The sequence below is a fragment of the Ochotona curzoniae genome, unplaced genomic scaffold, assembly GCF_017591425.1.
Source record: "Ochotona curzoniae isolate NIBS_2020 unplaced genomic scaffold, NIBS_Ocur_1.0 contig_908, whole genome shotgun sequence".
NCBI classification, from domain to species: Eukaryota; Metazoa; Chordata; class Mammalia; order Lagomorpha; family Ochotonidae; genus Ochotona; species Ochotona curzoniae.
The window spans coordinates 5,560,273-5,582,534 of record NW_024466607.1 but is presented as its reverse complement, the minus strand read 5'-3'; the positions used below and the strand labels follow the sequence as shown (position 1 = coordinate 5,582,534).

Below are 22,262 nucleotides of genomic sequence, written 5' to 3'. Positions count from 1 at the left end.
GTGTTGTTTTTTATCACCAGACCCTCTGTTTTGGGTGCTGCACTAAGCCCCGAGGGTTCGAACCTTGACTGAGCTGCCTGACCTGGGACACTTCCTGAGCCTTTTCTAACCGCTCTTTTTTTTTTTTTTTATGGAGACACAGAGGATGGGGCAAGCGGCCATCTGAGCTGGGACTGAAGCGGGGGGAGTTCAATAGGAGAAATGAAGGACTGAATCCCCTGGGGATGTGAGTGACGTGTATCATTTTTATGGTGTAAGAGGGAAAGGACTGGCCGTGGGGACTGGGCTGACAGCAACTGCCCTTAACTGTGTGTTCAGGCAGATCCATTCATTTCTCTGAGTTCAGTGTCTCTACCTGTAAAACTGGAAATATAAGCCCTCAATTACCAGAGTTTGTTTTGAGGATAAAACCAGGTCTGGAAAGGTGATTTTGTGTGACGCTGAATGACATGAAGATCCCAGATGTGACTATGGTCCTTAATTGCACCTGTGCTTCGTCTCTCGAGAATTCAGTGAGACAGAGACCATGACTGAGGGGTTGTTCTATCATGGGCACCAGGCTATTTATTTTCTGGAATTTATTTGCTATAGCATTCCTACAAGTCAAGTGTTATTACTCTCCCACTTTACAGATGAGCGGCAAAAGAGACAAAGAGTGGCCGGCACTGTGTCAGAGTGGGTTAAGCTGCATCCCATTCCAGCGTAGGTTCCAGTCCGGCTGCTCCACTTCCACTCTAGCTCCCTGCTAACACTCCTGGAAGCAGCAGAGTATGGCCCAAGATCCTGGGACCCTGCCACCCACATGGGAGACCCAGCTGAAGTTCCAGGCTCCTGGCTTCAGCCTGGCTCAGCCCTGGCTGTGTCACCACTTGGGAAATGAACCAGCGGAGGAAAAGCTATCGCTGAGTATTCCGCTCCCTCCCTGTCATTCTGCCTTGCAAATACTTCTTTCAATGAGGAAAAGGAGACATGGAGAGGTGAAGTTGTCTAACCCAAGGTCACACAGCTATTAAATCCTGGCATCTGATTACAAACCCAACAGTCGGATGTTCTCAGTCTGTCCCAGGTGTGAGCCATCAGTCATCTGAGGACAGACTCATGTGACAGGGTGACCCTCCGCTGACAAGACCTTTCTTCTCCAACTACAGATGCATCAAGTGTAAGAAGCACTGAGGTTGGATTCCTTCCCATTTTTCTGTTACTTAAACACTGATGAGAAGTTAGGGCATAACACTTCCAGACCTTTTTAGCAAACAGACAAGGAGGACCCTTCTCCTGGGGAACCCCATCCTCCAAGGCCCTTGTTAATAAGAGAGGACGGAGAGGGAAGTCGGAAGGCCCAACCTTCGCCTAGATCCAGGAGTGTGCATCTGTATTTTTTAAGCAGTGCTCTAACATTTGGATTCCACTGGCATGAGCTTCCTAACGGAACTCTCGGGCAATCGAATGGAACACAAGGCTGTTTAATAGCTTCTGACTCAGAAGGCACGGTAATTCACCAGCGAGCGGGTGAACCGAGAGGAGCTGGGAGCTTTCTGCTGAGGAATACAAATGCCTTCTCTGCCGTGTTGCTTCTGCCTCTTTCTGGGGAAAGGCAAAATGCACACAGGAATGTAATGGAACTTTCCGGCTGCTGGGTTAGCATTCTCAGAGGAAAATGTGTTTGAGAGAAAGCAAGTTACTGATAATTAGGCGTGAAAGCCCAGAAGGAAGAAAAGTGGAGCAATGTTGCAGAATCCTTACTTCTATCCAAGCCTCAACCCTGTGGCTGGATGTGTGGCGAGGCCGACTTTCCGCAGGGGAACCGAGCACCGTGCTGCTAACACTCTGATACCGACATCCCACTGCTAGGAACCACAGCCAGCCTTGTCCGTGGATGCTCCGTGGCATTGTTTGCACACACGGAAAGTAGAAGTCATCCACAGCTTTAGATACAGAAGCGTTTCAAGCCGTTAGGACTTCTCCACACTCGGAACAATTTGCTGCTAGTAAGTGGAGTCAGAGATCTCAGACACAGAAGGACATCAGATGCCATGCGCATTCTGGTTACATTAAGTGGGGGAAAAGGCAAGTAGCAAAATAGTATGTATTGTGTGGCTCTGATTTAAATTGTTCAACATTCATAGAAAAATGCCTGTAGGAGTATGTATCAAAGATTACCCATGGCTGTCTCCGGAGGACAACACTCATATTCTGTAATGCTTACCGCTCTGTGAGCGTGGATGGCTCCACAGAAAAGAAAACCAGCAAAGTTGGATTACTTCCTCGGGAGAGGCAACGAAAAAGAACCGGCTCAGGGGCTCTGTGCACTGCCTTCGGGTGAAGGGCCTCTTCCAGCCTCCTGCGCCTGGCTGCCCAGGGCCTGCCCGCCAGGCACCTGCCTCATCCGGGCAGCTCCCTGCGACCCACAGTGTCCATCTGCTGCTGCCTGTTCTGCCCCCTTGGCCACCCCTGGCTGTCACTGCCTCCCAGTCTTGGCTGATGACTCCGATCCAATCTAGTCCCAGTTCCTTCTCTTCCCTCTCAGGTCATCTTGGAAGCGCTCAAACATGGGGGCAATGACCTCGACTTTTGAAGTTAGATAGCTCTAGTGCAAATCCTTCTTTTATTTTTCTTTTTAAGATTTATTTTATTTTTATCTGAAAGACAAAGTTTACAGAGAGAGAAGGGCTGACAGAGAGAAGCCTTCCATTCGTTGGTTCACTCCCCAGATGACCACAACAACTGGAGCTGAGCGGATCCAAAGCTGGAAGCCAGGAGCTTCTTTGAGGTCTTCCACGTGGGCACAGGGTCCCAGGGCCCCGGGCATCCTCTGCTGCTTTCCCAAGTCATTAGCAGGAAGTTGGATCGAAAGTGCAATACCAGGACTAGAACCAATGCCTATAGGGGATGCTGGCACTGTAGGCGGAAGATTAGCCTGATATACCACTGCTCCTGCCCCCCTGCAAATCCTTTTCTACCATTCCCCTAACCAAGTGACTCCCAATAATTTGCCCCTCCTCTTTGGGCCTCTGTTTCTTGAGTCTTTGAAAGAGAAATAAATACAAAAACTGTTTGAGCACAACAAGCACTTAATATATGATCCTGTGAGGAAACTTCAAAAAAAAATCATGGAAAATGGGATGAAGGATAATTTGGATACAAAAATTTAATTTAAAAAATGTAGTTAGGGCCCGGCGCGGTGGCTCAGTGGTTAAGGTCCTCGCCTTGCACGCCCGGGATCCCATATGGGCGCCGGTTCTAATCCCGGCAGCCCCGCTTCCCTTCCAGCTCCCTGCCTGTGGCCTGGGAAAGCAGTCGAGGACGGCCCAAAGCTTTGGGACCCTGCACCCGCGTGGGAGACCTGGAAGAGGCTCCTGGCTTCGGATCGGCACAGTATCGGCCCGTTGCGCTCACTTGGGGAGTGAATCATCGGACGGAAGATCTTCCTCTCTGTCTCTCCTCTCTGTATATCCGCCTTTCCAATGAAAAATAATAAAAATAAATCTTTTTAAAAAAATGTAGTTAGTCTCTGCTTTGTTTGCAAGCCTGTGAGACCTTCCAACTCCTGCTTCTCTCTCTAAATGCCTGCAACAGACAAGGCTGCTCCAAGCCCGAGCCAGGAGCCAGGAGCTCACTCTAAATCTCCCACATGGGCGCCCCACATGACCCAAGTGTCCGCCTCCCAGCCAGTGCATCAGCAGGAGGCTGGACGCTGGATTAGAGCTGGAACGCAACCCCAGGCACTCAGAACCCTTTCGGTTCCCCTCTGCATCCCAGGACTGGCTATTGCTCTCACACCGAGGGGGTGTTTTACAGCCCCTCAGCAGCAGGCACCCACCGGATGCTCATTCACAGACCTTGAGCTCCTGCTGGGCCTTGCCGCTGCCTCCCAGGCCTAACTGCTTTTCCCTTCACGGTGCAACAGTGAAGCTTCCCTCCCCACCGCCATCCAAGTCGGCCTTGGACCCCAGCAGGTGCCCACGCGACACCCGTCAGAGTGGAGAATGCTAGAAACAGCTCTAGACCTGCAGCCAGAGCTGCGCTCCAGCCGTGCCACAGGCTGACGTGGTCCTGACCTTGCCGCTCTGCAGCACCAGGCTCCACACGCCGCTCTGCAGCCTCCTGCCACCGAGCACTGACAGGGACGCAAGGAGCAAGGCACAAAGCCCGGGACAAGCTCTCAGCAGGACCTAAACGTGAATTTCAACCCTGTGGCTTACAGGAGGCCGGGCAGCCGACTTGGGCTCTGTGCCCTCCCCGGTTCCTGTCCCCTCCAATCCCTCCGCAAAGCCTTTTGGTATGGGCGGAAGCACCTTCAAGTCCGTTCACGGATTTACCAAAGAGCTTTAGTGGGAAGAAAACACATGCAGTCTGGACAGTGGTCATTTGGGGTGGCGGCCATGAGAGGGCTTGTGGTTGTGAAACCAGAGACGATGGCTGCACAACCTGATGCATGTTCTGAATGCCGCCGCATTGTACTCTTTAGGATGGCTGTCTGCACCTCATTGACAAGTTTTATGCAGTTACATATGCATCACTTTCTAGCATTTGCTAAAATGAGCGGTGCATCTGCAGCCTGCCCTCCCAGGCTCAGCCTGCAGCGCGCTCCTCCGACCACCAGGAGTCGCTGCAACGCCCTCGCCTCTCCGCGAGCCGCCGAGCGCCATCTCTGGCGGACGTGTGTGCGCGCGAGGGGCGGAGCTGAGGCGAGTGTACATCCTCCCGCCGGCTGAGGCCGTGCTCCTCCCCGGTGCTGCTTGCTCTCCGAGTCCGTGCGGTCCTCGGCGTCCCAGTCCCCACTGCAGCCCCAGCTCAGCCTCCTCCCCTTCGGACCCACCCTGCCCGCTCCCCCACGTCCTGCCCCGGCCCGGTGTCCCCTGCCCCGCGGCCGTCCCGGGGGAGGCCTCGCGCCCATGGCGCTGCAGGCGCTGCAGAGCTCCGGGGTGGCCTTCCGCAAGATCCTGTCTCACTTCCCCGAGGAGCTGAGCCTGGCGTTTGCCTACGGCTCCGGGGTGTTCCGCCAGGCGGGGCCCAATTCAGATCAGAAGGTGAGCGCGGCGGGGACCCTCCCGGGGCAGCCCCCCACGCACGCCAGGTGTCTCCCGGCTCTCCTGAGCGTCGTCTCGCAATCCCGCCCTCAGAGCCCCGATGTGTCCAGAGTACACCACGAGTGACACGGGGAGCTGCCCACGGGCGTCCACGTGGGTCTAGAGCGCGAGAGGCCGTGAGGCCCAGGCAAGGACTGCACTCTGTTTTCAGTGTGAACCCGACACTGGGATTTGGGGGTTGCTGCTGAGGAGCAGAGTTTGCAGGCGGGTTCTATTTCTGGGGACACTTGATGTCACTGGTGCAGGGATGGGTCCCGGGCCTCCACAATTTCAAAGCCCTCCTCTGATTCCCGGTTGTCTCCGCCTATGGTCCTCGGGCTGGAAGTCACTAACAGCGGACCGGAGCGGGTGACCCTGTGGCACCCCCTGCCCAGCACGTGCCCTGCGCAGCTGGCTGAGCACAAGCCCCACCGAGGGGGACGTTTTCCTTGGGGTTGCAGAATTTAGCATGCACGAGGCAGTGGAAGGTCCCAGCTCTGCAGGCCTGGCCTGAGTCTTTTGGTTAATGGTCGCCTCTTGACTTCCGGGTGAGGACATCCATTCAGCTGCTTGGGTTTCTTTCATCCCGTCTGTACTGCTGACTAATGTGCACTGCTTCTCTTTAACTTGTCAGGATATGAAAAATCGCAGGTTATAGACAACAAGAGAAATGATAGGTGATGATGGCTGGTTGTTTAATGTACATGAACAGTTGTGCGTTTTAAAAATGTGTATTATCTGTGCTCCCCACACCACTGAGTCTCAGGCCTCCCTGGTGGCTTGGGATGCCACTGTGGGAACCTCCTGGTGGGCTGGCAGCCACCGCTTCATTTTTCCACGAAAGCTTTGCTGGAATTCTCCCGTAAAGGATCCTGCCCTGCCTTTCCCTCACCCCTCTCCCTGCATGCAAGTCCACCAGGCTTGTGGATTCCAACACCTGCGTGTCCCATCAGCCCAGGCTGCTTTGCTTTGCCTCCCTGGCGCCGTGCAGGGACCAGCTGCCTGTCCCCAGCACGCTTACCCATCAGTCCCTCCTACCCATCGGCTCCTCTCCTGCAAGAACATGTTCTGGCGTGGCCCACGGCCTCCCTCTCTGGCCTCGTCCCCCACACAGCAGTTAAGCTCTGTTACGGCTAAATGAAAGGATGCGTCCAGGAACAGACCCGGCTCTGGAGACCACAGGTCCAGCTCCCTCTGACACAGCTCGCGCCCCTTCTCCCTGCCTCCTCCAGCATTCCCGCCCTCCCTGGTTACCTCTCATGCATATTTGTCAGCCTAGGGAAATTTCTCCTGGGGAGACCCCTTCTGTCGGGAGAATTAATACATTGTGTGTTCTGTCCCATCCAGTGGATGACAGTTTATTCTCCCAGGTGACTTTTGAGCTCTTTGTTTCTGCCCCATTCTAGGTACTTCACGAGTGGAGAGTGAATGGGCCAGCCCGGATGACACTTCCCTGTCCTAGTACTTAGCGTGTACACTGTGGCTTTGGTCTGGAGGGACGGTGCAGCTAGCGGTTGAGCTGATGGCACGGAAGTCACAGCTCTGCCCTGGGGCAGAGAGCTCTTACCTGGGCCTCAGCTTCCTTTGCTGTGAAGCAGCCAGCGTAGCGCCTGCCCCAGGCTGGCCGTCCCCTGTGTGGTGCTGGGAAAAGGGCGCTGGCTCAGCAAGACCCGTCATCCGTGTTGATGCCAACAGAGCTCACGCTGCTGCCAGGGGCTCGCTGACATTTTTAGCGATTTCTGATGACGGCCCGAGACCTTGGCATTCATCACTCTAGCAAGGTGTTCTGGAACTTTCTGCTCTGACTGCCTGTCTGGGAACCAGTGCTGAACCCACTCTCCTTTGCCTCGCAGAGTGCCATGCTGGACTTTGTGTTCACGGTGGATGACCCTGTGACGTGGCATGCGAAGAACATGAAGAAGAACTGGAGCCACTACTCGTTCCTTAAAGCCCTGGGGCCCCGGGTCGTCTCCTCCATCCAGAATAACTACGGGGCTGGGGTTTACTACAACCCCCTGATCACGTGCGACGGGCGGGTGAGTGCAGGCCTCTGCACGGGGCGGCGTCAGGGACACTGGTGTTTGTGTGTGTTCTCCCTGGGTGCCATCGATGCCGGGACTGCAGCCCTCAGCTCCCCTGCCCTGTGTTTGCAGGGTGGCGTGTGCTTCAGTGTACTCATTTATTTTTCTTGTTGTTTCTGTTTTGCCTAAGTGGTTCTCTAGTTTTACTGTACCTTACAATCCTGCTGGTGGTTGAGGTAGCCCTTGGGACACCCCCACCCCGTATCGGAGTACCTGGGCTTGGGCCCAGCTCCTCTCCCAAGTTCAGCTTCCTGCTGCTACGCTCTCTGGGAGGCCCCAGGTAGTGTGTGGGGGTAGTTGGGCCCGTGCCACCCATGTGGCAGCCTTGGATGAAGCTCCTGGCACCTGGCGTCAGCCTGGCGTCCTGCCCCGAGTTTTGCAGCCGTTTGAGAGTTAGAAGTTGGAAGAGGATTCGATGCCCAGTGATAGAGGAACATCTCTGGCTGCAGGCAACTGTTGGTGGGTGCGAGTTGACACCTGGCTGCTGGGCAGCAGGTGTGGTGGGTGAGCTGACAGCAGGGGGAGCCCTGCCAAGCTGTCTTGTACATGAAGCACCCCAAGTTCTAAGAGCGATGCCAGGCACAAGGCAGGGTCCCTGTGGGACCACTGAGGGCATCACGCCAGGTAGGCAGATGGGTCTCACCTGTGCCTAGGGCAGGCATGCGAGGCTCCTGGGGCTCTGCCAGTGCTGCACATGGCATCGTTGCCTTCGCTCCCTGGCTGATGCTGCTGGTCAGGGGGCCACATGTTACAGGGCAGGAGGAGGTTGGATTAGTAACTGGGGAAGGAGCCGAGGACCTGTCTGAACCTGGCTGAGGGGTGAATGCTTGCACTGGTGCAGTGTGCGTGCCTTGGACCCGAGGTTTTGCTTTTCTTTTTTTTCTTTTTTTTTTTTTTTAAGATTTTTTGAATTGGAAAGTCAGATATACAGAGAAGAGAAGAGACAGAGAGGAAGATCTTCTGTTCGTTGATCCACTCTCCAAGCAGCTGCTACGGCTGGAACTGAGCCAATCGGAAGCCAGGAGCCAAAAGCCTCTTCCAGGTCTCCCAAGGCTTTGGGCCATCCTTGACTGCTTTCCCAAGCCACAAGCAGGGAGCTGGATGGGAAGTGGGGCCACTGGGATTAGAACCAGCACCTATATGGGATCCCAGTGCATTCAAGGTGAGAACTTTAGCTGCTAGGCTACTGCTCCAGACCCAGATTTTGTGTTTCTGTCTGAGGTGCTAGCTTGCTGCAGCTGCATTTTTGCCTCGGAGGGCATTGACATTCAAATGGAGAAATGGGCTGGGGGCGGTCTCTGCCTCCAGGCCGGGAGTGTTTGCTTTGGCTCCTGCAGTGGGCAGTTTTGTACAGGACTGAGCTGAGGTCCCGGACAGCGCTGAGCACAGCCATGCCCCTCCTGGAGTTGCATGAAACACATGGCTTTGTTCTTTCTCCATAATTACTATTAGGTGAGCCTTTTGCTAATTAGTAGTTTTCAGGCAATATTACAAGCTCGGTAACCGAATGTGTGGGCATAATTACATGCCCACGGGGCTGTGCTGCTTTCCTTGAATTTCTCTGACCGCTGTTGGATCCTTGCAGCCTGAGAACGCTGGTTGGGTTTCTGAAGTTCAGCTGAGTGAAGGGATTTGTTGACTCAGATGGGGCTCTGTAACCTGAGAATTCCGCATTCAAGGCTCAAATTATTGCCGAAACAGGCTTGCCCATAGTTCCGCGGGTTAGCGGGGATAAGGCAGTTTGGGTTTTGGATGCTGCTTTGTAATTATAAAAGTTTTTGAAATGGTCGGTAGCACAAGGCATTTACTATGAAAAGAATGCCAGTGGAAACTTTTAACTCCAGAACATTTCCTATCCCTGCTTAATGAAACAGACTTGGGGAGAGCAGACCGCCACGCTGAGGCTCGGTCTGGCTCGGTGATGCCACCGCCCATCATAGAGCAGCCGTGGGTGGTGTCCGAGGGCCAGTCCGCCTGGACTGCCTCACTGCCCTCAGTGAACGTAGTGGTCACGTCACGTGCCCCTTGGACAGACCTGCACGGGCTTGGGGATGTGCGTGCACGCCAGGCCGGCGCTGTGGCTGCCCTGGGAGCGAGGCTGCTGCTGTCCTGAATCCCCGTGGTTTCCCTGCATCAGCATCCATGTGGTCCTGTTGGTCTTCACACCTGTTCTTTTTTCTTTTCCAGCTTATCAAATACGGGGTAATTAGCACGAGCGTTCTGATCGAGGATCTCCTCAACTGGAACAACTTATACATTGCTGGAAGGCTCCAGAAACCGGTGCGTGAGAGCCTCAGAAAGCAACGAGACTCATCCTAATGGTTGGCTTTTCTTTTGTTTTGTGTAATTATTTGTATTATTTATTTGAAAAGCACAGACAGAGGGAGTGAGACAGGCTGAGGGGGTGTCCATCCACTGGTTACTCCCGAAGTGTCGTGGCAGCCAGGCCTGCCGGGCCAAAGCCTGAAGCCTAAACCTAAACCTCAGTGCCGGTCCTCTCCCCGAGGCAGGGCTCTAAGGACTCCAGCCAGCGTGACCCGCGGCCTCCCGGGGTGCTCTCCCGGCATGTCACCCGCGGCCTCCCGGGGTGCTCTCCCGGCAGTGTCACCCGCGGCCTCCCGGGGTGCTCTCCCGGCATGTCACCCGCGGCCTCCCGGGGTGCTCTCCTGGCAGTGTCACCCGCGGCCTCCCGGGGTGCTCTGCCGGCATGTCACCCGCGGCCTCCCGGGGTGCTCTGCCGGCATGTCACCCGCGGCCTCCCGGGGTGCTCTCCCGGCATGTCACCCGCGGCCTCCCGGGGTGCTCTCCCGGCAGTGTCACCCGCGGCCTCCCGGGGTGCTCTCCCGGCATGTCACCCGCGGCCTCCCGGGGTGCTCTGCCAGCATGTCACCCGCAGCGAAGGAGCTGAGGTCCAACCACTCTAAGAGACACAGAGCCGCTGAGTCAGCCACCTGCTCCAGGAAAGGCATTCTTCTTTAAGATTTATTTATTTTTCCTGGAAGGCAGGCAGATTTATAGAGAGAAGGAGGGACAGACAGAAAGATCTTCCCTTTGCTGATCCATTCCCCAAGAGGCCATAACAGCTAGAGCTGAGCCAATCCGAAGCCAGGCACTTCCTGGTCTCCCACACAGGTGCAGGATCCCAAGGCTTTGGGCCGTCCTCAGCTGCTTTCCCAGGTCACAGATTCTTGCAGTAGCCAAGGCCAGGCCTGGCTAAAGGGCTGTTTCTCCACATGGATGGCAGGAACCTGCATACCCAGGCTGTTGCCTGCTGCCTCCCAGGCGTGTTAGCAGGAAGCTGCATTCAAAGCACGATGCAGCCAGGATTCCTGCCAGGCATTCTGATAGGTGATGGTCCCCAGCGGCAGCTTAGCCTGCTGCACCACAGAGCCTGCCTCAGGGAAAAACATTTCTTTTTTAAAGATTTATTTATTTTTATTACAAAGTCAGATATACCCAGAGGAGGAGAGAGAAAAAGATCCAACGTCCAATAACTTACTCCCCAAGTGACCGCAGCGGCTGGAGCCAAGCTGATCCAAAGCCAGGAGCCAGGAGCCTCCTCCAGGTCTCCCACATGGGTGCAGGGTTCTAAGGCTTTGGGCCATCCTCCACTGCTTTCCCAGGCCACAAGCAGGGAGGTGGATGGGAAGTGGGGCCACCGGGATTAGAACCGGCAACCATATGGGATCCTGGAGCATGCACATGGATGCTGATGCAGGGAAACCGCGGGGATTCAGGACCGCAGCAGCCTCGCTCCCAGGGCAGCCACAGCGCCGGTCTGGCGTGCACGCACATCCCCAAGGCCGTGCAGGTCTGTCCAAGGGGCACGTGATGTGACCACTACATTCACTGAGGGCAGTGAGGCAGTCCAGGCGGACTGGCCCTCGTAGAAGGCTTTAACCACACGCTATTGCACCGGGCCCAGGGAAAAACATTTCTTACAAGTCCAGAAACATTAGGTTTATTGAAATAATTAAATTACCAAGTTCTAAGCTAGACAACTCATAAACTTCATAATCGAGCAAACAAGCAAACAAATGCTATCGAGATTATATATATATATGTATTTTTTTATGTACAAGTTGGATTCTTATTTTTTTATTAAAATAAGTAACTTGATGGGAAGAGATGTGAATGTGAAAATTCAGACTTTGAGTCAAATTCATTCGTGAAGCTTAGAGGCAGTTTAACGGAGGCGGCTTGCTTTGTCTGTCAGCCTTCCTCGCCCTGCGGGATGGGGATAACGACAGTTCTTAGCCTGCCGTTGCCACAGGCGCTGGAAATCAGAAGCAGGGTAGTGATCCCAGGGCTGGGTGGGAAGAGTGTTCTAGAACCTGGCCGAACAGGGCTCGGAGCCTGAAATGCCGGCCGGCGCTCCGAGCGTCCCGACACCGCCGCCATGCCTGCGTCCGGGGCAGTGCCCTCGGCTCTGACGTGGCTGGTACTCTAGCACGCGCCCGGAAGGGGAGCTGTCCCTGCCGCCCTGGCTGCCTGCCGAGACCAGAGGAGGTGGGGCGTGCAAATGCTGTGTTACTGTCAGTGCCGCAGGTTTGAAATACTTCAAAACTTAGGGAGGAAAAAGCTGTAGAAAACGGAAATGCCAGGGCATCTAATAAATGCCACCGTGGAGTATGGCCTCAGATTTGACCTGCGTGTCGACTGTCCTTAACAGAAGCAGTGATTCAAGCAAGGAGAAGCAGCTATTGTATAAAAACGCGATTCTCATCCTACTTGGAGAAAAAAAAATGTCACTCAGGACAAGTGCCCTGTAGGCTTACTAAGCTTCCAGCGCAAGAAAATTAGACTCTGTTAAAAGTCATTGCAAGGTGCTAAATATAGAAATTGTAGAAACAAAAATATCTGACAAATGGACAAACTAGCTCTCCCTCCCACTCCTTTGGCCAGCTTCCCACCCTTAGACTTCTCAGCCATCTTTAATAACTCACATTACCGCTAGGGGGCGGCAGATATCAACCAAACCTGCTGAGCTACGGGATGAAAAGAGATTGTGTCTTTGTACCAAAAGCTGAGTGTGAGCATTCAGTTAAGGTTGGGCCAAGTCAAAGCCAGGGGCTTCCTCAGGGTCTCCCATGCGGGTACAAGGGCACCAGCACCCATATGGCCATCCTCTACTGCTTTCCCAGACTATTAAGAGGAAATTGGTTTGGAAGTGGAGCAATTATGACTCAACTTGGTGCCCATATGGGAATCCCATTGAGGCACAGCCCAGTAACAGCACAATGCTGGCCCCTCAGTTCTTTTTTCCACAAACTATTTGAAGATGCCACTTATTGATAATTTCTCTTAAATTTCTAAAGCATTAACATGTGGGTGTGTATTTACCACCTTAGGGCATTTACGTGGCGCCTTTGAGGTATACCTCACACATTGTACAGTTCGGGCATGTAAAGTGTATGCTTCCGTGACTTTTAGCATACTCACGGGCTTGTACAGCCATCACTGTATCATGGCTTCGCTGATTTACTGCTTGTAAATTGGGAGGGGGAATCCCTGAGCTGGGAATTGGGAAGCTCGTGGCCAGCTGCGGCTGTGGGCAGGCTTGGGCTTCAGGCTTTTGAAATACAAAGAGTGAGTCATCTCTGTTGCGGTGCAGAGGCAGCTCAGCTCCACAGCAAAGCACATGGCTTGGGAGACTTCACAAGGCGTGCTCCGGCCCTGATGTCCGCTGCTGCTGAGGACTGGCCGCCCTTCTGGTGGCGGGAGGTGACACGGTCATGGCTGGGACCCTCGGTCAAGCTCCGCTCTCTGCGTCTGACCCTCCGCAGTGGCAGCGGTCTTCCCCGCAACTGTGTTAGAGAGGAGGAGCCCCGCTTCTGTCTTGAAAGGTGATTCCACATCTCTCCTCTGAAACTTCTTTCAGGGGCCGCCCGCCCCCTCCAGGGGAGACTCTGGCAGGCGCTGGTGCCCTTGTTATCTATGCAGTTCAGGTCGGGCATTCCCAGGAAGATACAAACAGCTATTCACCAATCTGAGGACTTTTTCTTCTTTTCCCAGGCCTCCCTGGCAATGCCCCAAGAGCTCACTGGCTTTTCATTGTGAACAACAAATAGCAATGCCGCTGAGACCAGTTCCTAGTCCACCTGTCGCTGAAGAAGCCGCTCAGCGCAGTGGCCGAGCCTCCTGCTCTGCCGTTTTTCCTTTGAGTAAGGATGCGGGGTTTTTTTTCACTGTCTCAGTCTTCAACGGCAGGCTGCTTCCTTACAGGCTAGGCAGGGCAGCTTGCTTGGACAACAAGTGGCATTTTGTTAACCAGGAGAACTTCCCCAAACTTAACTCTTTCCATCTGTGAATCTAATAGCATCCTCAAATAACTTTAAAATGTCGGTGAGTTTCTGTAAAAACCGCCCAAGAAGCACGGGGGGCGGGGGGCTGGAATTGCTAAGAGCCTGTGATCAGAACGGGTCTGTGGAAATAGTAGGGGCTCCAGGGTTGTGGAAACAGCCCTGGAAACATCGGGGTGCTGGTGGCGGCTGCGTGTGGTGGAGAAGTCTCCGCACCCTCTAAGCGCTGTGTTCCCATTTTTGAGATGAAGAGCCTGCCCTGTTGAAGCCATGATACCGTGTGGAATACAGCGTTTGGGAAAGTTATTCAAGGAATAAAGACATGACTTACGGTACCTGAAGATTTGTTCTGGCGGTCAGTCATTCAAGATAAATGCTTAAGTGAATGCATAAAAGTTATTTAGAAAGTTGAGAACGTGCCTAGTGGGGTGGGGTATCGCCCTGATGTCTGTCCCCTGTCAAGGTGCAGCCCGAGGGAAACCGCCTTCCTGTTCTGTCCCTTGCTTTGCTCTCTGCAGATGGTGGTGCTGGTGCCAAACTCAGCCAAGGGCTAAAGGTTTAATTAAAGTTAGTGTTGAAACATCTAATTAACTGAGATGTTGAGGTTTGTATGTTAGAAATAGTCCCCTAGAGGGGTCCAGCACAATAGCCTAGTGCCTAAATCCTCTCCTTGTAACACTGGGATCCTATTATGGGCATTGGTCATGTCCCAGTTGCTCCACTTCCCATCCAGCTTCCTGCTTGTGGCCTGGCAAAGCAGTCGAGGACGGCCCAAAGCCTTGGGACTCTGCACCTGCGTGGGAGACCCGGAAGAAGTGCCTGGCTTTGGATCAGCTCAACTCCAGCCATTGTAGCCACATGTTGAATAAACCAGCAGAGGGAAGATCTTTCTGTCTTTCCTCCCTGTAAATCTGACTTTCCGATAAAAAAATAAACATTTAAAACAATAATAAGAAGAAATATTCCCCTAAAAAAAGTGTCAGGAAAAAGGAAAAGGTGGAATTCAGGTTCTTAAGCTTGATATATAAAATCACTCTAGGTTTTATAATACTGCTTTCTGTGGTTGAAAAATGAAAAAAAAAAAAGCTGTGGAATATATATTGTTCTATTTTCTAGCTTTCCCATGATACTTGATGTGGGAGTTTCTTGTAGCGTCTCTTTTATGTGCCTTCTTAATATCTGTCAAATTATTTGTGTTTGACAAATGCCAAGCAAGCCCTGCCTGTCACCTGTACTGTCAGATTCGCTGGCAGCGGCACAGCGTTTGAAGGTGGTGGGTACACTGCTGCGTGGGGATCCCTGCGAGGACTTGTCACCCCTTTTGCTCGTGTAGAACATCCACGGGAGCAGCCCAGTTGTGGTGGGAGTGTGGGCAGCCAAGACCCCCGTGCAGAGAGGCTCACGTCCGTGCGTTTTAGGGGTGGGGGGCGTTATACTGCAGGCGCCCTCTGGATGTGTCCCAGGGACTCAGGGTCCGAGTCACGTGGGAACTTGTGCACTCACTCACTTGAGCCCACTGAATCCCGAACTCTGGGGACTGGGCCACATAGCGTGTGCCTTCACATGCACCCCAGGTGCTGCTAAGAGCAGGTGGTGGTGAAAACCTCTGGCCCAGGGAGAACCTTGCCCTGGGTCCCAGGAGGCACACACCAGGAGGCCCCCTTCAGCCTCACTGCATCTTCCCAGCGGGCTTCTGAGCTCAGGCCTGTCAGTCAGCTGTCTATGCCCATGGTCACAGGACCAGGAAAGAGGTGCAGCTGGGGCTTGGACATATTCCCCGACAGGGAACCCTGGCACAGCCTGGAGCCCTCTGCCCCTCCTGGGTCTGGGGAGCATCAGGAACCCCGTGATGGCTGCGCTCTGTGTGGTCAAGGCTGCCTGGAGCTTTGCATTAGTTACGGTAGTCTGTCTTTGTAGCAGTTCTCTCTCGTGGTTGAAGTTTATTGTCCCCGCTTTATAGATAAGGACTTCAGTTCTGAGAAATGGCGTCACTTGCTGGCACTCATAACCCAGAGCTCTCTCTAAGATGTGTGCTTTTCCTGTTGTAACTATTTCCCTTTGCCTTATTTGCTTCATCAAGCTTATGTGTGGGCAAGAAGTCAGATGAGTCAGAAGGTAAAATGCCTTGAGCCTGGCGTGATGGCTCGATTGGTTAATCCTCCACCTTGTAAGCGCTGGGATCCCTCCCGTGTGGGCGCTGGTTCGTGTCCCAGCTGCTCTGTTTCCCATCCAGCTCCCTGCCTGCGGCCTGGGAAAGCAGCAGAGGATGGCCCAAAGCCTTGGGACCCTGCACCCGCGTGGGAGACACGGAAGAAGCTTCTGGCTCCAGATCTGCTCACCTCTGGCCATTGAGGCCATCTGGGGAGTAAACCAGCAGACTGAGGATCTTTCTATCTCCTTCTCTCTACAAGTCAGATTTCCAATAAAAATAAATTAATCTTTTAAAAAAGGAGAAGTAAAATGCCTTCAAGTCTACTAGAAAATAAAGTGAAAGTCAATGAGATTGTAAACTTTGAGAATATTAACTTTCCCAAAGGATGCTTATTTTTTTTAATTTAAAAGCAATTTTATTTGACATTTTGAATCTTTCTGGCATCATGATTTTCTGAATTTGACAGGAGATTCTGGGGGTGCTTATTAGAGTAATGGTCATTTGTGTCGTCTGTGCTAGTGGAACCCTGGTCTCCAGTGGAAGAGTTTGTGATGGGCTCAGCGGGTATGTGACTCAAAGCTTGAGCAATCCTCCACTTCCCAAAACTAACAGAGGCTCTGGTTCTCAGGTGAAAATTGTGGCCATGAGCGAGAACAGCGCCCTGCGAGCGGCTCTGGACAGGAACCTGCGGAGCGCGCTCACGGCTGCCTTCCTTGTGCTGCCCGAGAGCTTCTCCGAGGAGGAACTCTTCATCGAGATTGCGGGGCTCTCCTACTCAGGTGAGCAATGGCGACCCACTCTGCCCTGTGATGGTGACACTGCCCCTCACCCAGCCGTCCCGCTCAAAGCTCCCCAAGAGCCTCCCTGCACCCAAGCTCTCCCCTCAGCTCCCCACACACCATCCCAGGCCGTTTCTACTGTTGCTGTTGTTCATTTTTATTTCACAGTAGTTTCAAACTCAATTTCATACAGAAAACTCCTGCAAACCTTTCCCCAGATGGACCGGTTTGAACATTTCAGCCCAGTTGTTCTCACTCTGTGTGTGTGTCAATAGTTCTGGCTCTTTGGCTTGCATCCGGTGACCTGAAGGTTGGATTAAAACTCAGACTGCTGGGCCCTGCCTCCAGACAGCCGACCCAGTGGTTTGGGCGTGAAGCCCAGCAGTTGGTATTTTTGATGAGCTCTGGAGGGATGCTGGTGCACCCCCAGGATAGAACCATTGCTCTGTCTGCAAACACACAGTATCGTTGGTTTCTGAGCAGTTTGAGTGTAGGTCACAGGTGCCAGGTCCCTTGTTTTCGAACCATCTTTCTCAGGTTGCTTTCCTGAGAAGACCATCGTGTCAGAACCCGTCGGGTGGCTGTCAGGTTCAGGGAATCAGCACTGATCCAGTGTCTGCCCCAGACTACAATCCATATTCCAGTGCCAGCTGTCCCAGTTGTGTCCTCAATGGCACCTTTCCCCTGGGTACCTGACATGCTCACAGGTCATATGTTGGGTTTAGTTGCTGTGCCTCTTGTTTTTGTTTGAAGATTTTTTTATTGAAAAGGCAGATTTGCAGAGAAAAGACAGAAGGATCTTCTAACCTCAAATGGCCTCAATGGCCAGAACTGAGCCGAACCGGAGCCAGAAGCCAGGAACCTCTTCCAGGTCTCCCATGTGGGTACAGGGTCCCAAAGGCTTGAGCCATCCTCCGCTGCGTTTCTCTGGCCGTAAACAGGGAGCTGGATCAGAAGTAGAACAGCTAGACACAAACTGGAATCTGTATGGGATGCTGGTGCTGTCAGGTGGAAGATCAGCCAGTTGAGCCATTGCATCCCCCCACTCTTATTTTTGTTTTTCCTAATTTTACTTTTTGGTTGTTTGAGGGGCATAGAGATGGACACACAGAGAGCTCCCGTCTGCTGCTGGTTTACTCCCCGTATACCTGCAGCAGCTGGGCCAGAGCCAGGGACCCGGAACCGAGTCTGTTGAGCCATCGCTGCTGCTGCCAGGGTCTGTGTTAGCCGAGCATTGAGACGGGAGCCAGAGCCGGGGTCGAGCACAGGCACTCTGCCATGGACCCAGACACCTGAACCGCTGGGCTGTGTGCCCGCTGCCCGTCGGACCCTGCCTGTCTCACGTGACACTCGTATGTTTAGGTCTACAGAGCCATGTCACCTCTTAACAGCAGCACTCCCCCTGCACCCCCCCCCACCAGCACTCCCCCTGCACCCCCCCACCGCACTCCCCCTGCACCCCCACACCAGCACTCCCCCTGCACCCCCACCACACTCCCCCTGCACCCCTCCACCGCACTCCCACTGCACCCTCCCACCGCACTCCCCCTGCACCCCCCCACCGCACTCCCCCTGCACCCCCATACCAGCACTCCCCCTGCACCCCCACACCAGCACTCCCCCTGCACCCCCCACCATACTCCCCCTGCACCCCACACACCAGCACTCCCCCTGCACCCCCCCACCACACTCCCCCTGCACCCCCCACACCAGCACTCCCCCTGCACCCCCCACCACACTCCCCCTGCACCCCCACACCAGCACTCCCCCTGCACCCCCCTACCACACTCCCCCTGCACCCCCCACCACACTCCCCCTGCACCCCCATACAGCACTCCCCCTGCACCCCCCACCGCACTCCCCCTGCATCCCCCCCACACCAGCACTCCCCCTGCACCCCCCACCACCTCCCCCTGTACCCCCATACCAGCACTCCCCCTGCCCCCCCCACACTGCACTCCCCCTGCACCCCACACACCAGCACTTTCCCCTGCACCCCCATACCTTTTGTGCAGTTCATGTGTGTGAAGATCTTACAAATGTCCCATTTCTTATTTTATTTTTATGTTTTTCAAAAACCTATTTACTTATTTATTTATTTGAAACTGGAATCACAGACAGCGAGAGAAAAACAAAGATTTTTTTTCTGCTGGTTTACTTACCGGATGGCCACAACAGCCAGGGCTGGGCCAGACCAGAGCCAGGAGCCAGGAACTTTTTCCAGGTCTTCTATAGGGATGGGAGGAGCCCCAATACTTGGTTCATCTGCTGGGTTGCTTACCCAGGCCATTTGCAGGGAACTGGATTAGAAGCAGAGCAGGTGGGATATAAACCAGTGTCCATGGGGAACACTGGCCATTGCAAACAGTGGCTTTACCTGCCATGCCTCAGTGGCAGCCCCTGGCATCCTGTTTCATACCAAAGTTTGCTTCCTAGATTTGGCACATAGTGTTGATTCTTGCTCAAAGCAGTCTTTTACCACGATGCTTAAAAATGATTTTCCAACTTCATTTCTTTTACACTAAAGGGACAGCTTTCCCTTCTTGCCCATTCACTGATTCATTTACTTGTCTGAACCTTTCAACCAGTTGTGTTCCTCAGAGATGACAGGGTCTTCCTGGGCAGTGGCTGAGAGGATGGAGCCCATGACCCCGACCCTCACTCTAGCCAGAGGAGTGCCACAGTTGACTATACTGTCCCTTGAGTAAGCCACTCAGGTTTGTCCAGCCCTCAGAATTCCAGGGATCCTCCCAACCTCCTTCAGAGTTGATGTTTTCTGTCCTTTTCAGAGGGGAGAAGGGGCAGGAATTCACTGGGTCTGTACTGGGTGAGCTTCTGCTGGTGCTGGGGGGAGCTGGAACGGAGAACAAGCTCTCTCTAATAACCCCTTCCATTTTATACAGTCTTTTTTGGGGCCACTTTGGCTGCCCTGGGGCCTGTGTTTATGGCCGCGTTATTGTAGATGAAGAGTGAGAATGGAGTGGGTGGAGGGGAGGAGCCTGCGGAGTTGGGGAGCAGAAAGCTCTCTAATCCCGTCTTTATTCTTAGAAGTCAGCATTTAAATAATCTGGAAAAGGAGCAGCAGATGAATTTTTAAGAGTCACCTTGAACTTTCTTATTTAAGTTCCAGCCATTAAAATGACTAATTTTAGGTAATGATCCTGGTTAAGCATCAACCAGATGAGTCAGCACCCCCTGCCCTCAAGAACTGAAGATAGAATTTGCGCTCTAAAGGCTTTCCCGTTAATAAACATAAATGTCCGAGTGAATCAGTGGCAGACTTAAAGAAACAACACGCGTGGAAGGGCCAGGGCGTGCGGAAAAATATGGCTGGTTCAGCAAGGAAGCAGTGGACGGATGTAGCTGAGGCCCAGGGCTTGTTTGTGGGTGCCCACAGCCACCCCACCCCCCGGTACTTTGTGTGTGATAACCAAAACCTCACAGCAGCCTTTGGAGTTGGCTGTTGTATTCTCCATTCTACAGATGAGAGAGCCGAGGCCAGGAGACAAGCACTGCTCGCGTCGGGGTGCGGAGACTGGAGTCACAGCACCGCTTGCAGCTCTGGTTTCCTGCTGACGCACACCCTGGTGGGCAACAGGACATGGCTTGGGTCCTTGGGCCTCCTCTGTGCACGTGGGAGACCCACGTTAAGTTCCAGACTGCCGGCTACTGCCTGGTCCAGCCGTGACTGTGGCGAGCATTTGGGGCATGAGCCAGTATGTGGAAGTTCTTTATCTGCTTCTCTCTCTCTGTGTCTCTGCCCTTTAAATAAATAAAGATAAATATTTTTAAAAACAACAGAAAACTGAGGCCCGTATTGGTTCCGCAGCCAAGGCCGCTGTGGCCACACCAACTTGCTGGAAGTGCGTTGGCTGTTTTCACACCTGTTTTCTGGCTTGTCAAATGGAAATAACAATCTTGTGAGGATGTTTTCAATGAGTTAATATCGATAGTGTTTAGAAGATGGTTGCTGGGTTTTGTTTTGTGCTTGAATGTTTCTTGTCGTTCACGTAGGTTTTCTCAGGTTGGGACACCTGAGGAGTGTCCTGCAGTGACTGACACACACAGGACAGCTCCCCTTCTCGCTGTCTCACTGGTGACCCTGGTGTGAGCGAGTTCACACAAGGTGTATTGGAAGGGGAAGGGCGATGGGGGCCTGAACGTAGCTGGCACTGAGGCATCGTGCGCTAAGCTTCCACCTGTGGCACTAGCTTCCCATATGGAATTCCAGCTGCCTCATTTCTGATTCAGGGCCCTGCTGTTGGCCTGGGAAAGCAGCAGAGGATGGCCCGAATGCTTGGGCCTCGCCATGTGCGAGACCTGGGGGAAGCTCCCAGATTTTGGCTTCAGATTGTCCCAGCTCTTGCTGTTCTGGTGCTCTCTCTCTGTCTCTCTCTCTGTCTCTCTCTCTCTCTCTGACTGTGCCTTTCAGATAAAAACAAATCTTAAGTGGGGGTGGGGCGGATGAGGAGTTGTTTGGATATGTTCTCCAGAGTACAATTGTGCTGTCAGAAGAATTATAAAAGAAGGGGCTGGCCTAGGATACGGGGGATTAAGCTGCTGCTTACAACCCCAGCGTCCCATATCAGAATGCTTTGATCCAGCTCCCTGCTAGTGGGCCTGGGAAAGCAGGGGAGGATGGCCCAGGTGCTTGGATCCCTGCACCCACACGGGAGATTCAAGTGGAGTTCCTGGTTCCTGGCTGCATCCTGGCCCAGTTCTGACTGTTATGACCATCTGCAGAGTGAACCAGTAGGTGGAAAATCTCTGTCTCTTCCCATCCTCTCTCTCTAACTCTCTCTTTCAAATATATTTATAAAAAAAAAAAATGAGGTCCATGTTGTGGCATAGCTAATTAAGCTACCACCTGTCATTGCAGCATACTGCGAGGGTTCTGGTTCCAGTCCCACTGCTGGTTCCAGGTCCCTGCTGATGCTCCTGGGAAAGAGCTTGGGTGCATGCACCCACCAGGGTGGCTTTGGTCTGACCCAGCCCCAACCATTGTGGCCATTTGGGGAGTGAAACAGCAAGCGAAAGATCCTTCTCTCTCTTTTTCTGTGTCTCTCTCCCTCTCTCTGTATGTAACTCCCTCTTTCAAATAAGTAAACATAAATAAGCCTTTTTTGAAAGACGTATAAAGTGAGTTACATGTGGACAGACAATGGCTGTCGGAATGAGCTGAGGGCCTGGGTTCTGGTGACAAGCCCATTGAACCTGACCTTTTAAGGCCCTTCCAGAATGAGAAACACCTTGGAGCAGAGAGGCGTGAGAGAACGGGCTGCATTCAGGGCAGGGTTGTCCGAGCCAACACAGGCTCAGCTGCTTCTAGGAAGAAGGCAAAGCAGGGGGCAAGTTGAACTTGCGGGGTCAGAGAGGCGGTTTGGAATCCTCAGTGAGAGCCAGCACTCTGAAAGTGCGAGCAAACATCCCCATGTCTGGATTCTGGTTCAAAAAAAAAATTAATGCAACGTCCCCTGGAGTAGGTGCCGCCGTCCCCCGCAGGCGGAGTCGGGGCTGCAGAGGGGCCAGGGCTGCCCGTGTCGGTCAGGCTGCCCGTGTCAGCCCCGGGAGCCTCTTGCTCTGTCAGCCTAGCCCTAGCTGGGACCCAGGCTGGAACTCGGTGTGATCTGGAGTCACCTGCTCATTTCTGAGACATGAACACTGTGTAAGGGACGTTACACCTGCTGTTCTGTGCTCGCTCACCGTGTGTTAACTCACAGAACCACTGAAGTTCCCATACAAGCTTGTTAGATGGTGGTGCCTGCTGGCTTTGGAGGGTCCTTAAGTGACCTTCCCCTGGGGGTCACTTAAGGATGTGGGGAGACGGTAAATGGTACCCGTGCTTTGGAGAAAGAGTTTGATAGTTTCTCAAAATATTA

At 53.4% G+C, this 22,262-nt stretch overlaps 1 protein-coding gene across 3 annotated transcripts in view; it reads left to right on the top strand.

Moving 5' to 3' along the window:
* Positions 1 to 4,738: 4,738 nt before the first annotated feature.
* The window catches only part of TAMM41 (TAM41 mitochondrial translocator assembly and maintenance homolog), a 37,794-nt gene continuing 20,270 nt past the window's right edge, over positions 4,739 to 22,262 (top strand). For all 3 annotated transcript variants that reach the window (XM_040995212.1, XM_040995211.1, XM_040995213.1), the window contains exons 1-4: positions 4,739 to 5,030; positions 6,923 to 7,105; positions 9,338 to 9,430; positions 16,233 to 16,383. In XM_040995212.1, coding sequence (XP_040851146.1) covers positions 4,896 to 5,030; positions 6,923 to 7,105; positions 9,338 to 9,430; positions 16,233 to 16,383 — 562 coding nt within the window. In that variant the 5' untranslated portion in view covers positions 4,739 to 4,895. The remainder of the gene's footprint in view (positions 5,031 to 6,922; positions 7,106 to 9,337; positions 9,431 to 16,232; positions 16,384 to 22,262) is intronic.